Below are 20,765 nucleotides of genomic sequence, written 5' to 3' on the forward strand. Positions count from 1 at the left end.
TGCATGATAACCTAATATAGCAAAGCGCACGAGGGAGCCCTCGCTTGCGAAATGGTTGTGGACGACCGCCTAACCACTTATTATCCTTTCGTCCGAGGGCTGACGGGTAGAGATTACTCTGTTGGTTCTAGTGTTGTTGCTCATGGGAAAAGCAGGACTCAAGGTCAAAGAGTCACTAGATGCAAGTATATCCTTGCCCTATCACGGATTATGTGACAGATTCCTCCCCATACCGAACATGTTTCGATGACCGAATAGTTATAGAGTTTCCTTCTTATTCACATTTTCGCATCAACTATGTACAAGATGAGGTTCAATTTAGACCTGACTGAAAATGCATCAAATTCGTATGGAGAAAGTACCGAGCTTGAAGTAATTTGGGACCTCAAACAGATGATTGGAGGGGTGGTTGAAATGACCCCGTCAAATAATCATTTTCAGCGGTCTCGCCACCAACTAAAGTGGCTGCATCACTCGAGAGTTGCCTGTTCACAGACATACCCTTCACTGCTTCTTGGATTTCGAGAAGCAAAGGATCATTTCTCGGCTGTCGTCGAACGTACCAGAGACCATACACCTTGACTCTAGGATAATGGCTAAATCGTTCCATCATCGTATCCGAACGCCGAAAATGGGGGACATAGTTCCGTAGGAATGAGTTCAGGGACCTTGTATAATATTGTCAGTGCATGTATCGCTAATATCAGTGGCGTAGCTAAACATACTTGAACTTAGTCCATGATTCCAGGTATGTGTAGTGAATCCGAGTATAGTCGTGATCTAAACCATAGACCTGCACACTGCAACGGACACATTCTGTTATTAAGGAAACAGCTTCTTTGTGTCGACCTTGATACCTCCATGTAGTAGCTAGCCAATACATGAACGTGATTGTTTCAGGATGTTCGCTTCCGAAGATACGCTTTTGAGTCTCAAGTGCTTCTCTAAACAATGATTCGGCGTCTTTAAGCTGCCATCGCTTTAGGTATATGACGCCCATTCCACATATGGCCGCAAGCGTTCGATTATTGTCCGACCCGAACGTCTTTCTGTGGATATTCAATGACTGGATAGCTAACTCCGTAGCATCCAAGAGCTGTCCATCGTAGACGTAAGTCATAGTCAGGGAACAGATAGCCTCTAGTGTCTCAGGAGAGCCTGGACCAAATGTTCTGAGATAGTGTGGGATGACTTTCCTGCAAAGCTCTCTGGCCTTATCATGGTTGCCAGCGAGGCTGTGTATACCCGATAACAGGAAATGAGCTCTCATAGTTTCGATGCTATGGGAACCATGAAGCCTTCCTTGGGCCTCTGCCATCTCCTCGGATAGTTTCATTGCTTTCTCCGTCTTGCGTTGGCGCCAATAACTATTCACCAGCCCGTACGTCCCCGCGAATGCATCTAAACTATCGGGGCCGTATAATGTCTCCGAAACCTGGATAGCCTCAATGTAAAAGATCTCGGCTTCTTTGTTCCTTCCATCAATAACTTGACAATCAGCTATCTTGAGTAAAAGGTGGACTCTTTCGGGAATGGGATCTTCTTTTTCTGTCAGAGTGAGGACCCGAATGACATGGGGTACCGAAGCTCGCCATTGATCCCGATACATGATACCAGTGTTGGGAAAGCGCGCATTTAACCAACGCAACACATGTGATTGCCATTCTCGGAGGGAACCAATTGACTGTAGCCAATTCCTTGTTGCAAGATGAACTAAACGATGCATGTCGAGGCGAGAATCTCCATGCCTCAGGCGTACAAATGAATACGAGCTGAGCAAACCGATCGCTTTCTGCTGTTCGACATTTGGACTTGGAGGAAGGAGCGAAGCCAATATATCCTTTTCTTGCAAACAGGCCATAAAACAGAGATAGTCGGCAGCGAGACAATTCTGTTGTCGAATTTGCTCAAATGATGTAAGCCAGGTAGTTGCGACAGGGTTTCGAATGCTTTTGTATCGGCCTTTGTCTTCAAAATCTTCGCTCAACAAATCGATGGCGCTCTGCTCTTGTCCATCCAAAAGCTCAACATAACCTGCCAAGGTGGTTCCATTTTCGTTGATAAACGACGCAGCTTGCACAATGGCTAAAGGGAGAAAGGTCAACCGGCTGAGAAGCTTGAGAGTGCTCTCAGCATCGTGAAGGACTTCCTTGTCAACCAAAGAGTTTCGCAAGACATGGGTAGCTTTGTGCTCGTCCATTTCGTGGATCTTTATAATGTCTGTTATGGCAAGATATTGGGCCACTTTGTTGCTTCGAGTGGTAAAGACAATGGCCCCTTGGTCGCTTGTGGGAAGGTAGTCTTTCAGTCCTCCGGGTGTTAAAGGTTCGCTTCCAGTCCACATATCAATCTCGTCGGCGTTGTCAAAAATCAGCAACCAACGTCCGCTGCTTGGTTTGCTGAGGTGATCTTTGACCTGGATCTTCAGGTCCTGCGTCGTATCATCGAGGCCGATTCCAAGCTGATCGGCTATCATTTGGTATGCGTGTTGGAGGCTTTCCATATCAACTGCAGGGAGCCAGAAAATGGCACAATCTGGATAGATTTCTCGTGTTTGATAAGCAAGCTCCAGGGCAATTTGTGTCTTGCCTATTCCTCCAAGGCCAAAAATAGCAATTCTTTCGGCTCGGTTCTTGACAAATAATCTGCGTTTTACCTTGACCACGACTTCACGATCGACGTATCTAGGATTTCTCTCGAATGGAACAAACCAGCCTGCGGCCTTTTTGCGGCCAAAATCGTTCTCTGATGAATGGATGGTTTGGAGAATTCGATGGCGATTAATTCGAGCCCCATGCTCCTAACGGGGTGTTAGTATTTGACATTCCAAGGATGTGATCTTCTTGAGTTATTAATATTCATATCTTACATGTATCATTGTTTCAAAATCAATGCTTGTCTTCCCTGCAAGCTGTCAGCGTCTGGCGACAACAAAAGAGAAGGTTCTGGAGTTCAATTCCTACCTTCCTTTTCTGAGAGATTCAGAATGCAGTCTCGAACTCGAACCTTTTGTGAGCGATGATGCAAATAGGCGTATGTCGCAGACTCGATCACGCTTTTCTTCTCAAACGCGGTCATGTGAACTTGCTGCAGTCCTTGCTCGACGTTGAAGCGAAAGTAACGTTTTCCTTTTACCTCATTGCTCCATCGAGCCATGAAGCGACGCTCAGTACTCTCAGGTTTAGTTGCCATTCTGACCAATGTCTTTGAAAGGAACCTGAGAACATTGTCATCCATGGGAACTTGTGCGTGATTGCCAGTTCCAACAGACACCAAACATTTGACTAATGGTTTCAGCTCCCGGCTCGTGGTGCACCATATATCGGCAGCTTCTTCTTCTATTTCCTCGATGGGGTTGTTGGCACCGAATGCACCATCCACGAATTTATGATTGCCAATCAAAACCGGATCAAAGAATTTGGTCGCAGCGGAGGTTGCCAATGCTGCCTCACAAATCGTTGCTTGGAGCGCAATCTCATTTGACGCAGAATAGCTTCGAATTCGTGTGACTTGAAGTGTATCTTTGGAGGTTGTGCAGACAAAGGTTTTAGAGCGACGAGGCTTCCCATCGTTCATCAGGTCGGTTGGCAACAACCCAGCTCGAAGGATCACATTTTCAATGGCCTTTTTGAGCTTCTTGCTGTCGTACTGTGATATGATATTCCCGGACCAACTTACAGGTACATTGTTCGTTTTCTCGCTGAAGACCGATTCCATCAACTCGGTGTACGCAAGGACGCACTCCTCGACACTCATTTCCAGCCGCCCGAGCATTATAGCGATCAGTCTAAACATGTGTCATATGTCAGCCCAGCTTTTGCTAAATCTTGTCCTAACAGACACACCCTCCTGTACTTGTACCTCCAATCAAGTCGAAGACATCACAAGGTTTGAGCCGTTGGTTATCCTCACGCTCTGAATTGAGTTGTGTCATAACATCCTTTAATATCAGAAGGCTTGACAGCCCTCTCACACCACCCCCATCAAGGGATAAAAGGCATAATCCATTAGTCTCAAGTGGGCTTGGTCCAATCTCCGTAGCCATAACGCAGTCGATATGTTGAGGTTCCTTGAGCTAACAGATGAGGATCAGACACAGGATGAGACAGCACAATAACAAGTTCAAAATATCAATATTGCCGGGGGTTTCTGAGGTTTAATATTACAAGCAATTTTTCATTAGACTAAACAGCAGTGCATAGAACAAGGCGCTTAGGGACAGGACACTGCCAATCACTCCCGAGACTGGCCACTCCCGAGACCCTCCCGAGACTGGTTAGCTTAGACAAAGCGATGCGCCTCTATATTACTTATTTTCCATAGATAACCCCAGGATGAATGATTTGTGTCTCAAAATAAAATAAAGTGAACCGATTTTACAAACGTAATACTAGTTTGTCAAGTTCAATGCCTAACAAAATATCAAGATAGAGATTTGAGTTAAAGCTCGCCGAGATGCGGTGTAACATTCATAATGGAGTTAATAGAGCCACCTAGGTATCTCTCCATGCATTCAATACATATATGCACATGTGTTTGAACAATGGACGCAGAGTTTCAAAGTCAATCAAACAAACTTTGAATGGGATGAATGGATATTGGTGCTAAATTAACTAAGCCTGGAGTATTCTGTCCAGAAAAAGCAAAATCGCAATGTAACAGAGACGAAAATAAATTATTGCAATTGAAAGAGTGCAGTAGTCTGTCCCAGAACGCTGCGGGGCGTATCGAGAAATTCCAACGCCAGCAAGAAGAAAGGTATCGTCGATGTCATTGATCGTAGAGCTTAGCAGCACATGTCGCAGCATTCCATGCAGCATTCACAACTCTCCTCACACAAGAAGCAACAACACATCACGGCCAGACTGAAAGAACAGAGTTCACATTAGCATTGCTCCGACTTTCCACAGCAATGAGGATACTTACCAACTCATAAGGCATCCCTTGTCTGATGATTTCGGCTCTGGTGCTTGCTGCTGTTCTTGCGGGGGGTATTGCATCTGTAAATCGGTGAGTAATGGATGTGTAGCATGCGGTTAGGTCAACACTTACCTGCCCCTGGGGAGGGCCGTACTGGCCTGGGGGAGCATAGCCACCCTGGGGGTATCCGCCTGGCTGGCCACCGTAAGCATCATATCCCGGCTGCTGGTAACCACCGTATCTGCATTTGAAATTTGATCAGCACCTTGTCCAATGTATTGACCAAGATATAAGCTCGCCGTAGACCAGGCTACAACTTCCACGGGCGCAAAGCCTACAGATGCCGACCAGTCTCATCTTTGGCATCTTAAATGGGTTGGCCCCAATAGGTCGGCCAAAATCGATTATTGTGCTGAGGGATATGACTTACGCCGGCTGGGGATATCCTTGGGGAGGCGGTTGCTGGGGATAGGACATGGCGACTGGAGGTCTTCTAAGAGCGAGGCAGAACCAATTAGCGACTTGATAACAACCAACATTATAGGGCGTTGCGGCGCCTTGTTGTGATAACAAAGCGCCTTGTTGTGATGTGATTAGGGTAACAAAGGAGGGATCGCCACAGCGGTTAAACCCACGTACCTGGGACAAGGCAAAGACGGAGATTGGTCGAAGGGGATGGCTGTGATGAGCCACCGGAATAAGTGAGTGAAGCGATGGAAAGAAGATGAAAGGTGAAGTTGATGAAGATAGGAGGTTAAGAGAGTGAGAAGGAAAGAGAGAAAAGTTAGGTAACTCACCTGGAGATTGTATTGAAGGAAATTGTCGGGGTACCTGAGAGGTACTTTGCCGGTGCGCCCGATAGGAGATTCTTTCTGCCAAGACTTCAGGGCTGAGGTACCTCCGATGTACCTTTTCTTCTTTCCCCCTTTCCCCTTCTTCTCCACATTGGCCAAGTTTGTTAGTAAATATTGATCCCAACCAATTTCTTTTTACTTTTCTTTCGGTTCTTGAGTCATTTACAAGCCAATACATTCATTTTCATACTAACAAAACCATGGGAACAATTACATCTCAGTACTCCCGACTACCCCCAGTACCTGCCGTGTACTTAGGCCACAGTATTACCTCCAAAGTTCTGTCAGCCACAGTTTTCCAGCCCTATCGTTGACTAACGCAGTCAGCCACAAATTGCATCCCTTGGGTGACATTCCATTGGTTGACGATCAGCCACTGGGTCACACGGGACCCCACCTCTGGAGGTGATCAGCCAACCACAGCATCGATCCACCTGCCCAGCCGTCTTGGCAGTTGACCGCCGATATTGTTGCTGCCTGGGCAGTACCTGGTACTTGGGCCGTCATACCATGGAAGGCTCCGATGCTTGTACCAGCTACGATGTACAAGGTGGAATACCAAACTTGAATGTCTTAGGACATGTCATTGCAACGTTGTGACACCTTCACCTGGGCAGGTTCCATTGATTATCAAAGATTAGCTTGAGCTTCTCATCACTGTCAGTACGCCCTAGTTCACACGAACTAGTCTCCACCAAACGTCATGTCCAAGAATATAATATATCGCCAAGAAAAGAAATATGTCCAAGTCAAAAAGATGCTATCCCCCACTAACCCGGAGACTGCCGATTAACCACATCCCGAAGTACAGTACACGACCCCGATGAAACGGTGCTCTGGACAAACAGTCACAAAATAACACATACAACAGACAAAAGACAAAACAGACTACGATCGCTCACTTGACATACGAATCAATATCAGGCCGGCGGGATGACTGCGAACCCGAAAACGGGGAACTCATCGAGTCCTCAAGGTCGAGGTCAAGGTCAAGATCCAGCTCAAAATCAAACTCAAACGGCGCATCAGGAAACTCGGGGAATTGGTCAGATTCCTTCAGCAGAGCTGACTGCACAATATAGGGGGGCTGACCCTCGACCAGACGACAAGCAGCAACAGCAAGCTGATACCCAGGGTCCCTAGTCGAAACACGGCTAGGATTCCGAATCAGAAGCCTTGAGTTTGAGCCACCGCCAGCCGCCTCATCGGTGACTTCCTCAGCGGCAATCATCCAATGTTTCAAGACATCCATGCCAGGCTGGTTACCTCCCCCCTTCCCACCGCGCTTTTCACTATCTTTCCCACGCCCACCACGGCCCCGCTCACAGGGATTGAAATGGGTTCGACGCAGATGCGCAGCAGCATTATAATTGGCGCCGTAGCGCTTCCCGTTGCGACAAGCTTTGCAGTTCGCAAGAAAGTACTTGCCAGGTGAGATATCTTTACAGACCCAGACCGTGCGGACAGTAGCGTGTACACGCTCGATATGGCGGCGCAGCTCGTGCTCGCCGTGGAAGCCATCTGGATGGTCTGTGCAGATGCGGCAGTATGTCTTTGGTCGCGGAGGTCGCCGTATTGAGGCCTTAGGGATAGCGGCGACCTCCTTTGTTGTGCCATTTGCCGAGGAGATGCGGAGCATCCTGTGAGGGTCGATTTGGGACATGCTGTTCTCGACGGTCTCGGTTTTTGGAGCAATAGGGCGCGAGGCCTGGGCGATTTGCTCTTTAGTACGACGCGCCGCGCGAGAGTGATATGTTGCCAGGTTATTGCCGTCGATGGAGTCGATGGGGAGGCGATTATGGGGCATTGGGTAGCGGAAAGAGGTGGTTGGGGGAGCGGATGCTGAGAATGACGAGTTTGAGAAGGGAGAACGGTGGGAGAATGGGGAAGAGGATGTGGGATCTAGGTCAGGGTACACGGGGGAGAGAAAGGGGTCTTGACATGGCAGGCCGGAGGTGGTGGTTGGCACCCACTCTGGCGGGACGGAGCTGGTGGGTTCTTGATAGGTGGGTGGTCCAGTTGAGTCGAAACGGAACATGTTGATTCCACCGATCAGAGAGTCGGTAGTCGTGCTGCGGGACATCTCCGGTGCAGCTGCTGGGGCCTGGTCGATCCAGGGGGGCGTCCGGTCAGAGTATTGAGGGAACGATGGTCCGGTTTGTCCATGATTTGCAAGTCCAAAAGTCAAGGCGGAGTCAAAGGGTTGACTGGGAGAAGCGTCCAAATACTTCGCATACTCGGATGGCGAGAATTCGTCGACATGGTCGAGGCGAGGATGGGTCCGTACCGGGCCGACGGATTGACGTTTACCTATGACGGGACCCGCTAGCTGGTGCTGGTGGGAGACCGGAATTTGCTGGCTCTGGGAGCGCACCATGGCGGTGTGTCGGTAGGAGCCTTGTCCCGAGAAGGCAGCGCCGCTCCGAGGTATGTCGGGGGAGGAGGCGTGGGAGATGTCGCGTATTGGGTCGAGTGATAGATCCGGGGTCTGCCAATTGTCAATCCATGGACGGATGGCGGTTGGGATTAGGAGACGAGAGCTCAAGAGGGGCGGAGCAGATAAGGCTGGAGTAAGTAACCAAGGTCACACGTACGGTGGCTCTCCGTTTTGCCTGGGGAAGACCGGAATCAGAATATGGCAACGTCCGTGGTGTCGCATCCCGTCGAGTCCGTTTCCCCAGGCTTCCAGCATGCTGCCAGTTGGAATCCCCGCCATTGGAGGCCGGGATGAACTGACTTAGCCTTTCAATCCACAGCTGATTTCGTTCAGATTCCGGGAGGTGGGAGTGTTCAACCAAAAATGCTTCGTAGTATCCGGAGATGGCACTGGTGAACAGTTCGTCATCCAGATTGACAGCCATGGTGATTGGTCCCTCGTCACAATGGCCAGAGAAGTAACTGTCTATCAGTAGTCAAATGGATGGAGAGAGGTGGGTTGTATTTCTATGAATAGTTAGCGCATGGTTTGTGAGAACCGGCGAGAAAGACTCACGTAGATTTGGAGCGCAATAGAAGAATGGAAATTAAATCGAAGCTGATGGCAGGTGGAATAGCAGATCTTATCAATGCAATTAAGATGGAGAAGATCTGCGTTGAGATAAATGTACTTAGTATAGTAAAGGCCCGGGGAAGAAAACTATTAGACAACAGTATCGCGAGTTGGGAGAAGAAATATATGCAGATTGGGCAGACGAGTAGATAAAAAGAAAGGAACAAAAGTTCAGATCGTCGATGAAGGACTCCCCACAATGAGATACGAGAATTGGCACTTAGTAGACAGCTACAGAGTACAATAATACTCCAAGCAACATGGAAGTCGATCATCGGTCTGGGCTCTAAGGTGTTTGGGTAGTGATGTATTTCCTCATTTCGCTATTTTCTCTCCTATTTCTTCCATTCTATGGCCTGAAACTTTATCCGTGGCGAGGTAAGCCATCAGCAAGCCATCCCCCCTTCCCCCTTCTCCCCCAAGGGCATGGCCCCGGGTGACAGAGCCGACTACTCCTCGAAGCGGAATCCTGCTGTGTGAGAAACTGCAGACGTCCGAGAAAAAAAAGAATTAAAAGTGAGGCAGCGAACCGGATCACCCCGAGAGTGAGCCGAGCCAGCAAATGTGTCCTTGCTTACGAAAAGGTGACCGGATACATGTCGACCCTGGGGTACATGGCACAATACATAAACAAGTCACTTTTCCCTCGAGTAGCAAGCGCCTACAGCGGGAGCCCGAAAGAAACCGCAAGATCAACCCATTTTCCATTTAGCACAGCCATACCCCGAGACCCTCCCTTGGGGGATCCATTTACTACGGTCGGACCAAGATCGCTCGGGCGACAGACTGCCACGTCGTCTGGTGTGGCAGCCGGGGACATCCTGCAGACGCTGTTTGGCTCTCCATTTCAGCGCCCAATGCCCAACCAGAGATGTCAACAATAATAGCACACTTATTAATGAAGTAATATCGAACCTTGAAAATCCCGGAGGAAATAGAGTGAGTCGTACAAGAACGGTTCAATTCACGTGTTACCGTGGGTCACTCCCGCTGCAGTCCCACGGTTCCCCCCCTTTTATGCTTTTTATGCTTGTGGCTGTTCAGGGATGGCCTATAGAACCAGATTGCTCTTGTTTGTTCCAAGGTCATCGAGAAGTTATTTTCGGCTTGTGGGGTACTCAACGTGCCCAATAATGGTCTCTTTCAACTCCTGAGGGTCTACAACACACTAGTGAGAGATCATCCACTCCACGTGATGGGATGTACGGAGACTATTTAGGAGAAACGAGGGTTTACTGGTGCGATAATAGTACAGAGGCTCCACGGTATGGGGTGAACCAGTCTCCTGATCGGATAATGGGTGGACATTTATGGCTCCATTATGACGATGATCCTGGGCATTGCCAACTACTGACATTAGATTCCTTGAACTGAGCGGTAATCTCGGGATCCCAAGAAAGAGACAAAGTACGGAGTATCGCAACCACGTTGTAAGTAGAGGTGATCCATCACGTCAACCTCTGTTTCAGGATAAGTTTTCATGAGGGTGAACATATAGTTACAACATAATATTACGGGGTAGTCAGTGAAGATCGCCGGACTGGGCATACTCACACCTAACGGGCGAATACTTCGCCTTAGTTGACAATTTCTATGTACGATATATCATTCTATTTGTCCCGAGACAAGTGGAAGTCTCCAGTCGAATGGGTGGGTTTCAGTTTGATGATCTATCACCCACAGGGCCCTCCCAACATTCAACATAAATTTTGCTCTCACCGTTAACTATGTGTTTGACAGACTTCATCTTTTTATGAGGAAAACAGAAAGGCAGAATACGAAGTCCCTGTGTCGATCCAGCGCAGCATCCATGTCAAATGCTCATCAAGGACTGCGGGCGTTGCATAGCCCAGACGCTGATAAGTCTGCCCCTGCATTAATGCTCAGAGCTTCTGAGCTGATACCTGCATTTAGAGGTTGTCTTGAATAGAATAGGTCACATGTGAGACTTGCAAACCTCCAAGATAAGCCACCTTTAAGCCACCTTGGATGATAGGCTGTAAATTCTAGGGTGCGTGCACAGGCAGAAGTCACTCCAATGCATGGCACCGAAAGGGAAAATCTACATTGATTGAATATGAGTATTCTCCTCATGCCCAAACCTCAGCTGATGGTATTGACTCCCCGAGCTCACAGGCATATTGGGCTGGGGATAAAGCCGTTTGAGAATCTATATCTTTCATGCACTGGTCGTGTTTTCCCGGTTCGTATACTTCTGCAATGCCTCGCAACCACATGCCAGCCCTCCCCGGGACTTAAACGCATGCAAATGCAGCCTGCTTCCCTATCCTGATCGCGTGACATAGGACAGCTTAGCCGATTTGCCGACAAGCGATAGAAGAAGTGAGCTGGTTCCAACGCTAGTAGGTTCCAGACGCCGGTTCAGTCGAGCTGCAGTGTTTCGTGACTCGTGGAAAGCGCATGTCAGCACAGATCAAGATGCTATGCAAGTTCTATGGCCCAGTTTCCAAGCAGGCTGGATGTTTGAGTCAGTGGGTTAGTTCTTTTTTGTCTGTTTGTATGATTGGTTTGCTTGGCTATGTATGTAACTGTGCCTCCGGTCTAGGGCGCGTCCTTTGAGGCTCTTCAGACCTTCCTCTAGAAGGCTGGGATATGTATTCCTGCTATAAGACAGGGATCCTTGGTGTTGATTCCTTTGACGCCTGTTGGTTTCCAGCCGGCACGAGGATCTATTATAGGCGTATACTATATATCTTGTGTGTGCGTGTGATATCACTACACTAACAAGACACAAAGTACATCCGGTGTTGGGTATTCTTGGGCCGTGAATAGGTTCTTCTTGCTATACTATTCAAGGTAGGATCGTTGCATATCGGTATTTATTTCCCCAAAATGATGTTCCAGTCCAAAAACGTTATCAATAGCACTCCCATGATTTGGACCTCGTGAACCACCATATATATAATAGCCAATAGTGAAAGTGACCGAAGTACCAGAAGTGCCTAATGACCGTTTGTAGTTGACATTCGAACATCTATTTATTACGACGTTTCATAAATAGTGCGTAGACATGTTTATCATGCACTCAGAGCCTAGTCCAGATAATGATGCTTGATAGTGAACATATCACAGTTATAGCTAACTATCTATGGCGTATGTTCTTTGAGATGTCGGGTCGTACATTCACTATATAACTAGGACGTGGTGCCTATATTAATAGGCATTGTTTCAGACTAAAACTGAGCAAAATGAAATCCACCTTAGAATATTCCAGGTTATGTGCCGCTCTGGATCTGACGTCAAGTTGCCACACTGGGGCCCATTTTCCAGGGCAGATAGCGGTTGGACACATGGAACGGCTCGTATTGTGGGGAGAAATTAGTTATACATCATAGACCATGGGACATAGTGATACTAACTAGTTATATAAAGAGGAGAATCTTGCCCGTGAAATCGATAAAGCATTCAACTGCACGTGATACCCAAGCCACGTCATAATAAATCCTCCAGGGGAAAAAACAATCTATTTTTCTCCTATAGATGAAGAAGACAAGACTAACCCCTGAATGAATTGAACCTTTCTCCCAAAGACCCTTTCCCTCATCCTTAATCCTCATTAATTCCATCTTCAACAACCACACCACCATGCCAGACTCAACCCTCTACCTCTACACTTCCCTGACCGCGGGGTCATCGCACATCATCACCGCCACCTCCCGAATCGAGACAATCCTCAAAGCGAACAAACTGCCATTCCGCGCCATTGATGTTGCCACCGATGAAGCTGCCCGGAAGCTCTGGGGCCGGCGCTCCAAGGGCAAGAAGCTTCCAGGGCTGGTGAAGTACGGCGATATTGTGGGAGTATGTGACAGCCCCTTGCATGAGTGCCATAATCCAACGCAGCTCTGTTATACCCAGATCACAGTGCTAACCCCACCAACTTGTAGGATCTAGAAGAAGTTGAAGAATGGAATGAGTTCGGCGAATTGCGTATGGTAGTAAACAGCGTGCAGGATCTAGGGGAATGCCCGCCACCAGTTATCCCGCCCCAGCAGCGACCGAGACCAAATCCCAGCCCACACCCGCCACCCCGAAACCCTCCACGATCAAGATCCAAACCCCTCCCAAGCCCGAAGACAAGAAGGATGATACGGCCGTTCTGGCGCTGCGCCAGGCCAGCTCTGAGGCTGCCACCAAGGCGAAGGCCAAGACAGATGATAAGAAAGAGCCGAAAGAACAGGCTGCAGAGGTACCTGCCGCCAGCAGTGCGCACCGTGGCTCGGTGGCCCCCGAATTGCCCGACACCGCTCCCGATTCACCAAAGTCTACGAAACGCCCGACCCTAGTTCCCGAACAAGCGGCCGTATCATCGGCAAACTTCCACGCAGATAATGCAGAGGTGCTCGGATTAGTTGAACACCATCGTTCGTCCAGGGTGTCTACGCTCGAGAACGCGGATCAAGACAAGGCGGTGCATGAGATCCGACAATCCATCTCTGCAGAGCCCACGGGCGAGCTTGATGCTTTGCGCAAAGAGGCTACAGAGAAGGCGAAGTCGGAGCCGATTGAGGAGGCGTCGAGTCCGATCATTGATGTGGCTGTGGAGAATAAGGAAGAGCTTATGGAGCCCAATGAGCCTAAGGGAAATGCTATCGCTGAAATGATTGCGACGGCTGTTGCGCCTCAAGCACTCAAGCCGGAGGCTAAGAAGGAGGAGGCTAAGAAGACGGAAGATGTGAAGGATGATACCAAGGCAGGGCTGACTCCCACAAACAAGTCCGCGGAGTAGGCAACTACGAGGACTTGGGGAAGTTGCTATTCACGAATTCGATGATTATGACATCTGTACATCAAGAATGCCTGACAAGGTTACAATCGATTTTTTTCGTACATTCAGTATGAAAAATGTAAATAACTTCGAAAGCGTGGACAGTTGACTTCCACGTGTAAAATGCCATTCATAACTCGTGATTAAGAATGTATAATATAAAAAAAAAAAAAATAAAATAAAGAAAATTTAAAGCAAACACCTCTAAAATGAGGCCAAAGATAAAAACGCCCAAAACCCCTTTTTGTGCTATGTACCCATTTCGTCTCTACAGCTCCGCGCCGCGACGGTTCTGGACAGCCTGGCGCAGCTTCGCGATGACGTCGGCGGGGTCTTGTGCGCCGAAGACCGCTGAGCCCGCAACGATCACATTGGCGCCTGCATCGGCCGCCTGTTCAATTGTACCGAGACCGAGACCACCATCGACTTCAATGTTTAGATCGGGGTATCGTTCGCGCAGGGCAGCGACCTTGGGGAGCTCAGAGGCCATGAATTTCTGACCTCCGAAACCGGGGTGCACGGTCATGACCAGAACCATCTGTGACACGCAGTTAGTACGATTGCAATTGGGAATGAACCGACGTGTAGGAAATGGAAATATAGCCACAAAGGCCCTGTAACCAAAAAAAAAAAAAAAAGGAAAGGAATGACTCACGTCTGGTCGTTCGGCGGGGTCTTCGCTCTCAATAATATCCCACAACACATCGACGGGGGTATCTGGCTTAATGGCGATACCAGCCTGCATACCCTCCTCGTGGATATAACGAATCAATTGCTTGGGACTGGTACGAGCGGTAGTTTCTTTATCGGTAGGATCGGTCGCGGCGACAGAGGAAACAGCCGCCTCATAGTGGAAACAGTAAAGATCGCAACCGGCCTTCTTAAACTCTCCGACCCATTTATGCGGCTATAAGACAGCGAACTATGGTCAGCGGGAAGAGCTCATGACGTCCCGGAATGACGCGGGTAATTGAAGGGAAAGTCTATTAACTTACCTCCATAATCATCATGTGGCAATCGAAAGTGCCACGACCGCAGGGTTCGGAGGGACGGTCGACACAGCCTCTGATTTGAGATACGACGGGGCAGCCGATGGTCATGTTTGGCACGAAGTGACCGTCCATAATGTCGACGTGTAGCCAGTCGGCACCCTGTTCCATCTTCTTGGAGCAGTCATGGCCCAGATTGGCGAAGTTCGCGCTGAGAATGGAGGGGGCGATGATAGCTGGAGGGGGGGCCATGATGTAGGTATGTATGTATAGGAGGAAGAGAGTGAGAAGGGAGTAATTAGGGAGGACCTGGAGGGATGGAGGGGTTATAAAGAGAAGAAAAAAAAAATAGTTTATCTGAAGCTCTCCGCTGTTTACATCAGTGGCGAAGAGTGGATATGTTGGGTTCACCGTAAATCCAGAAATATACTTAGACTTAACTAGTTGTACTACCCTTTTTTATCCTTTTCTTCTTTAAAGTCCAGAAGAACTATAGTTACCCTCTCCTCTCCCTTCGAGGTAAATGTCTAAATGTCATGATGCAACTGATAAGGGTTCTAACTCTCACGTGTCTCTTGATCTACAATCTTGATTTCTTAGTATCTCCCAAGGGGGGTTCAATTTCATTCTCAGTGACAATCCTAGCTTAGGATTGTAAAATGGAAGATCGACATATTCGATAGACCTTGCATTGACCTGGATAACCTATTTAGGTGATGCCGGAAAGAAAAAAAAAAATCTTCAGTCTGCTGACCTTGATAGACAGGGGTTTACTAGGATTATCCGATCTAAGATCAAATAGGCATCGCCTGGAATCTGCGTCGAAGCTGCGGAAGTCAGGGCTGTAGCCAATCAGGAATGTATTCTTCGTATAAGTTTATACCTTTCAACAATTCCAAGATTGGAATCCCGGTCTTAGCTATTCCTTCGTAGTCTTGCATAGATGTGTATGTCTTGAATTTTGACCTTGGGGGAACTGCTGGTTGTACTACGTTATACAACATATATGTTTTATTAGTGGCTTGATGATCAGTCGTCTGACCGAATGTACAACGCATTATAGCCCATCTCCCCTTCGCCGATCGTCTTACAACACGTCTGACTCGAAGATCGGGTATAAATTCCAATCCAGTTGCAACCCGGTATCTCAATAGCCGTTAGGAATAGCCGCTTCGATGCCCAAAGAGATATGTCGTGCTTAGAAAGCGGGCTATTGTCTGTGCTGGTAGCGGGGCACACTGCTCCGGAGTTATCGTCAACACTTTCTTTGTATAGACTTCCAAACATTTTACGCTAATATATTAGGAATAGGTTTGGATTATTATGCCGATGTAATTCTTTAGACTAAGGCTAATTCTCAAATTTAGTTTTGGATTGAGATAATGGAAGATATATATAACAGCTGGAGTATAACATACAACACAGACCGGAGACATAGTGGGGTAGATCGCCGCGACATGACTCGCCATCATATTCAATCTGTGAATGCGATCAACTAAAGTACTTTGTATGTATCAATATAGATCCTAGAAGTATTCGGTCATGCCTCTTGAAACGATCACTGTCTCATCATTGACTCGACATGCATTCTACGTCCTCCTTCCAATTCAGATGCGGGAGAGTCGCCGCTGTCTCCAGGCTTCACCGGAAACGGCCCGTCTCTATTTCTGAGGATGTCAGCAATAGGCATAGCCCTGGAGAGGGACCTTCCAAGGAGGTTGAAGCAGAGAGGAGCCCTTTGTTTATGTTTGGCATTGACATTTGACATTTGACATTTGACATTTGATGTTTGATTGGATTTAGCGAAGTAAAACATCTCAGACATAAACCATTGATTACATTAATTGCGAGCCACCAGGGCCAAGGCTAAATACATAAATAATAGACCAATGTCTCTAGATAGACCTAACCTTAGCGAAAGAGACAGAACTCTTCTGCTTTGGCTTCATAGCCCATCCAGAGAGGCAGGTCCAGCCCGCACCACACTTCCTCCCCTCATCAAACAACGCACCAAGACCCTCAAGCAACATAGATCGCTCACGACCCATCTCTACTCGCAATTTCAGTAACCACTGCTCCCACATCCACCCTCCAATCAATCCAGTCATACTAGCAATATCCGCAGTGCTACCAATCGGCCCCTGCACCGCCTCATAGTCTTCAATATGGCTCTGCACACGTGGCGCAGGAGTCTCACGCAGCGGCTCCTGCTCAACGGGCTCGGTGCCCATCGGGAGGAACATCCACGCGCGCTGCGTGTCGACGAATCCGGTGTTACGGAGACGGCCGACGAAGCTCTTGGATGCTAGTGGGTCGTACCCGCGGTTACGCAGATTGAAGGCAAACTCCACTGACGTTGCGCTGGCGTACGGCCCGGCCTGCGAGATCTCGGCGTCAAGAACTTGGAACTCGAGGTAGCCGCCTGGCTTGAGGCATCGCATGCATTCCTTCAGAACGAGGTCGTATTCGTCGCGGTCCTTGCCTGGGGGACATTCAGTCTTCAGCAGTGCGTGCAAGGAGCGAGCGGAGATGACGTCGAACTGGTTGTTGCCAAAGGGCAGCTCCCAGAGGTTGGCCACGGTCACCTGGCGGTGGTTGGGAGGACCCTTGATGGCGTTGTTTACGGTCTGGTTCTTGGAAGCAACAGTGTAAACCTTGACATTTGGGAACTCGTGTGCGGCTTGCCACGCCCAGTCGCAGGAGGAGTGACCACCGAGGTCCAGGATGCGGAAGCTGCGCTTGTGTGGTCTCTGCGTAGTCTTGGGCTTTGATGAGGCTCGTGCAAGAATGCGCCGGGCAGGACTTGTGAGCAGATTGCCGCCGTTGAGAGACCGAAGAGCATCCATCGCCCACATGGGTTGGGACAGCTGAGCAAGAACTAGCTGTTCCTTCTCCACCTTATCAAATTGGGCCCTCTCAGCTAGCTCGGTGGTAATCACCGAGTTGCGGGGTGCCTTGGCGAAAGGACCCTTGTATTCAGGGCGCCCAGGGCGAACAAGCTCATACTTGCCCAGTAAGCAGTTGATGTGAAGGTCGTTCATGGCGAGGCGCATGGATTGCACGGCATCGAAGCGCATGTTGCGGTGCATGAACCCGTCGGTTTTGGTCGACCGTTCCCGAATAGATTGGAAGCCCTGCCAGTAAATTGAATCCTTGCTAGCAAGGACCGGGGGCTGAGGACTGGGTGACTCGGGAACGCCTTCGACGAATCGCACCATCTTCTTGGAAGAAACTTCTGTGGTGTCTTTGACTTCCGCTTTGACCTCATCACACTCCTCGAATGATTCGGCAGGCTCAATGTCATTCACGGGATTTGTCTCATTAAGAGCAGAGAGGTAAGATGCTTGGGCAGACAGCCAGATATTGGTCCGATCGTGGCTTGCAACTGCCCGTTCCTGCAACTCTTGGTCATAGCACTCATCGTATTCATAGCCGTTCCCAGAACGGGGGATCTCCTGAACCTGAACTGCGTCAAACGCAGCACTCATGGGGCTATCCTGGTAGATAGACCGACGAGTAGGTGTGTCACAGGGAAGTCGAACAGCAGTAAGCGGGGCCTCTTCATCACGAACCGCTGTGACTGGATCTTCATCAACAGGGCGCTCAGGCCACTCCACTACCTGCTCCACAATCTCTCCTTCATCCCGACGCCAAGGGAGGTTGTAAAACCCCTCTGCAGCCGCCGATGACGGCTGGTAATTGGTGTTGGGGATTGACCACGTGTGGCGCGCCCGGGGCGCCAAAGAGGCAAAGAAGCCACCAGGAGATGGAATGCTCAGGTCACTGAAACTGTATCCAGACAGCTCAGATGCGGGGGTGACACCGTCAGCACTCCTCGGGCGGGTGGGGGGCGCCTGGAGTTGCCACATCTCACCCTTGTCCTCCGAGGTCTCGGACCACGAGTCGGGTGTGTCATCCAAGTGAATGTGGTGTAGCATTGCCAGTGCCGAGTTAGGCAGAAAGTCACGTTGATCAATGCACTGTGGAGCATCATATAAGTCATCATATTCGTGAATAGGCTCATTATTCAGATGAAAGGATGGCGACGGCGACGGCGAGAGCGGAGGTGAATATGCCTGGGCAGTGGTAGGAATCCGGGGGAAATTTCCCAGCACATGACGCCAGTCCTCGTGTGGGTTCTCAATAGTAATAGGCACAGTCTGAATATCTGAATTGGCATCCGTATTGTCTAGGTCGCTTTCACTTCCGTCCAGATCTCGGCGAACATGTATATCATGTGCATCCCAGTTGGCGTCTGGCAAAGATTGGGAGTCTGGTGTAGCCAGTGCACTGTTGATTGATTCTTGGTCCGAAGTCATACTACCATCCAGCGAAGGCGGGGCATATGATGCAGGTACAGAGCGACTGAGCATCGACAGCGCTGCTGGCGAGACTGGGATCTTGGAAGGGGGCGTCGGCGGCACTGGAGATCCCTTGAGGGACCCGTTAATTGACGGCCACAATGTAGACGCGGGAATCTCAAGTGTCAGAGAGCTTAGAGGGCGCTTCCGACTGCCAGTTGATGTCACCGAGTTTCGGGTGATTGGTGTAATTAAGCTGGAAGGCCGCGTATCAGGAGAAAAGCATGAATCGCTAATTTCGGTCCCATTGTCGTCACTATCATCATCTGTGGCATCATACAAGTCGTCGTATCCTTGGAAGTCTTGCATCTGAGACTGCCATTCTGTATCTGAGCATGATGAGGTAGTCCCGGCTGAGACGGGCGACATTAGGCGGGCGAGCCGGGCGTGTGTTGGTACTGCGAACCCGCTGGTCTGCAACTTCAACTTGGGACTGATAGCTGCCGGTGTAAGTCTGGAAGGAGTCGAGCCTTTAGGAGTAGTTTGAGCGAAGTGAGATTCGCGCGTATCCTCCATTATAGTATTAAGCACCGTCCCCCGGGCCTGCCGAAGGGGCGGAAATCGTACAGTCGAGATGCGGAGTGTGTCGGTCATCTTGAGGACCTGATCAAGCTGTTGGATGTTGGTTTTGCGTGACTCGCTCACTGAAGTATCTATGGGTATCTCGACTCGTAGGAAATGGCGACACCGATCAACGGGTCTGGGAAGTGAACGATAGAAAGCAAGATAACAAGATAACAATAAGAAATAAAAGCAGATGCAAAAGCTACCAGAGCTATAGGCACCGAGCATAAGAGAATGAAGTCAACGAAACGAAGAACGCTAGCCTTCACACAGAAGTTGTGGCAGTTGGGAAGGGTTTATAGTCATTTGAGCGCTTTCCACCAGCCACGGGGTACGTGCAGTGACCAGCCGATCCCTCTTCAGAAAGAGACACTCCGTTACAGAGACTACTGCAGCATTGGGCACAATCCATCCAATAATCCTGGTTTGGAGGGTAGCGGCCATTGATATCATTGGCCGTGAGGCAATGGGCGCGTCGCGCTGGACAGGGGGTTCACCTGTGAGCATAGAGCCAAGACCATTTTTTGAGTAAGAATCGAGTAAACGAGAACCAAAAATGTGAAAATGAACGAATGAGGTTCATGGATAGTGTGACGAACCGCCCGGGGGGTGGGATGAGAGTGAGATGCAGTGTGAAGAGGCTGATGATTGGTCGAGTGTAGGCGCCGGGCTACTATCTTTAGCCAAATTAGTGACCTGCGGAGGTGGATGAAATATCAATTATGCACTTTTCCAGCACCTAAGCAGGCCTAAACAGGTAGGAAATCAGCATAATTAATATCATATGATAGAAAAGTCGGTAAGATGAAGTGGCGATCATCGGGCAGAGAAGGGGAAAAATGAGGGCAAAGAGGGGAAATGGTTGCCAAGTCCAACAGAGTACATATGTAGTACACTATACTACTGCACACTAGAGAAGTAAAAGGTCTCTTAGCAAGGAATAATAATAGAAATTATGTGCTGATTGACTTCATTGTCACACTTTCCCCTCTCTTCTTGGTATCGGTGACAATGTACGGAGTACTACTGACATCTACTACACCCTTGCTTACAGCGATGTTACCCTAAAGGCGCGTAGAGTCCCGGAGTCCAGTTCAACACATACAAATCATATAATCTTGCTCAGGTTGGTTTGAACCATTGTCATACACTTTCCCCTCTTAACAGGGTATACTGTTCAAAAGTTGGCGCTACTGTAGGAGTTGAGAAGTCATCACTCAACGCAATGGGAAACTAACA

At 48.9% G+C, this 20,765-nt stretch overlaps 6 protein-coding genes across 6 annotated transcripts; 1 reads left to right on the plus strand and 5 right to left on the minus strand.

Moving 5' to 3' along the window:
* Positions 1-715: 715 nt before the first annotated feature.
* N7516_007859 (Acyl transferase/acyl hydrolase/lysophospholipase) lies at positions 716-3,654 on the minus strand (the record flags this gene model as incomplete). The annotated part of the gene is made up of 4 exons (XM_057220579.1): positions 716-800; positions 858-2,800; positions 2,870-2,904; positions 2,964-3,654. Coding segments are annotated over 4 exons (2,754 nt in total), but the record flags the coding sequence as incomplete, so codon positions are not given.
* A 1,132-nt stretch (positions 3,655-4,786) lies between these two features.
* On the minus strand, positions 4,787-5,397 carry N7516_007860 (uncharacterized protein; the record flags this gene model as incomplete). Its single annotated transcript, XM_057220580.1, has 4 exons — positions 4,787-4,865; positions 4,927-5,000; positions 5,053-5,161; positions 5,351-5,397. The coding sequence occupies 4 exons, from the start codon at positions 5,395-5,397 to the stop codon at positions 4,787-4,789; spliced, it is 309 nt and encodes a 102-aa protein (XP_057070852.1).
* A 1,275-nt stretch (positions 5,398-6,672) lies between these two features.
* On the minus strand, positions 6,673-8,635 carry N7516_007861 (uncharacterized protein; the record flags this gene model as incomplete). Its single annotated transcript, XM_057220581.1, has 2 exons — positions 6,673-8,339; positions 8,365-8,635. The coding sequence occupies 2 exons, from the start codon at positions 8,633-8,635 to the stop codon at positions 6,673-6,675; spliced, it is 1,938 nt and encodes a 645-aa protein (XP_057070853.1).
* A 3,794-nt stretch (positions 8,636-12,429) lies between these two features.
* On the plus strand, positions 12,430-13,573 carry N7516_007862 (uncharacterized protein; the record flags this gene model as incomplete). Its single annotated transcript, XM_057220582.1, has 3 exons — positions 12,430-12,645; positions 12,732-12,774; positions 12,837-13,573. 3 exons carry the CDS (start codon positions 12,430-12,432, stop codon positions 13,571-13,573), a joined length of 996 nt encoding a protein of 331 aa, XP_057070854.1.
* Positions 13,574-13,880: 307 nt separating this feature from the next.
* Positions 13,881-14,853, minus strand: N7516_007863 (ribulose-phosphate 3-epimerase RPE1; the record flags this gene model as incomplete). The annotated part of the gene is made up of 3 exons (XM_057220583.1): positions 13,881-14,150; positions 14,268-14,519; positions 14,608-14,853. The coding sequence occupies 3 exons, from the start codon at positions 14,851-14,853 to the stop codon at positions 13,881-13,883; spliced, it is 768 nt and encodes a 255-aa protein (XP_057070855.1).
* A 1,643-nt stretch (positions 14,854-16,496) lies between these two features.
* Positions 16,497-19,556, minus strand: N7516_007864 (uncharacterized protein; the record flags this gene model as incomplete). Its single annotated transcript, XM_057220584.1, has 1 exon — positions 16,497-19,556. One exon carries the CDS (start codon positions 19,554-19,556, stop codon positions 16,497-16,499), a length of 3,060 nt encoding a protein of 1,019 aa, XP_057070856.1.
* Between the last annotated feature and the right edge of the window lie 1,209 nt (positions 19,557-20,765).

The sequence above is a fragment of the Penicillium verrucosum genome, assembly GCF_028828655.1.
Source record: "Penicillium verrucosum strain IBT 35672 chromosome Unknown utg000003l_segment0_segment0, whole genome shotgun sequence".
Lineage (NCBI taxonomy): Eukaryota > Fungi > Ascomycota > Eurotiomycetes > Eurotiales > Aspergillaceae > Penicillium > Penicillium verrucosum.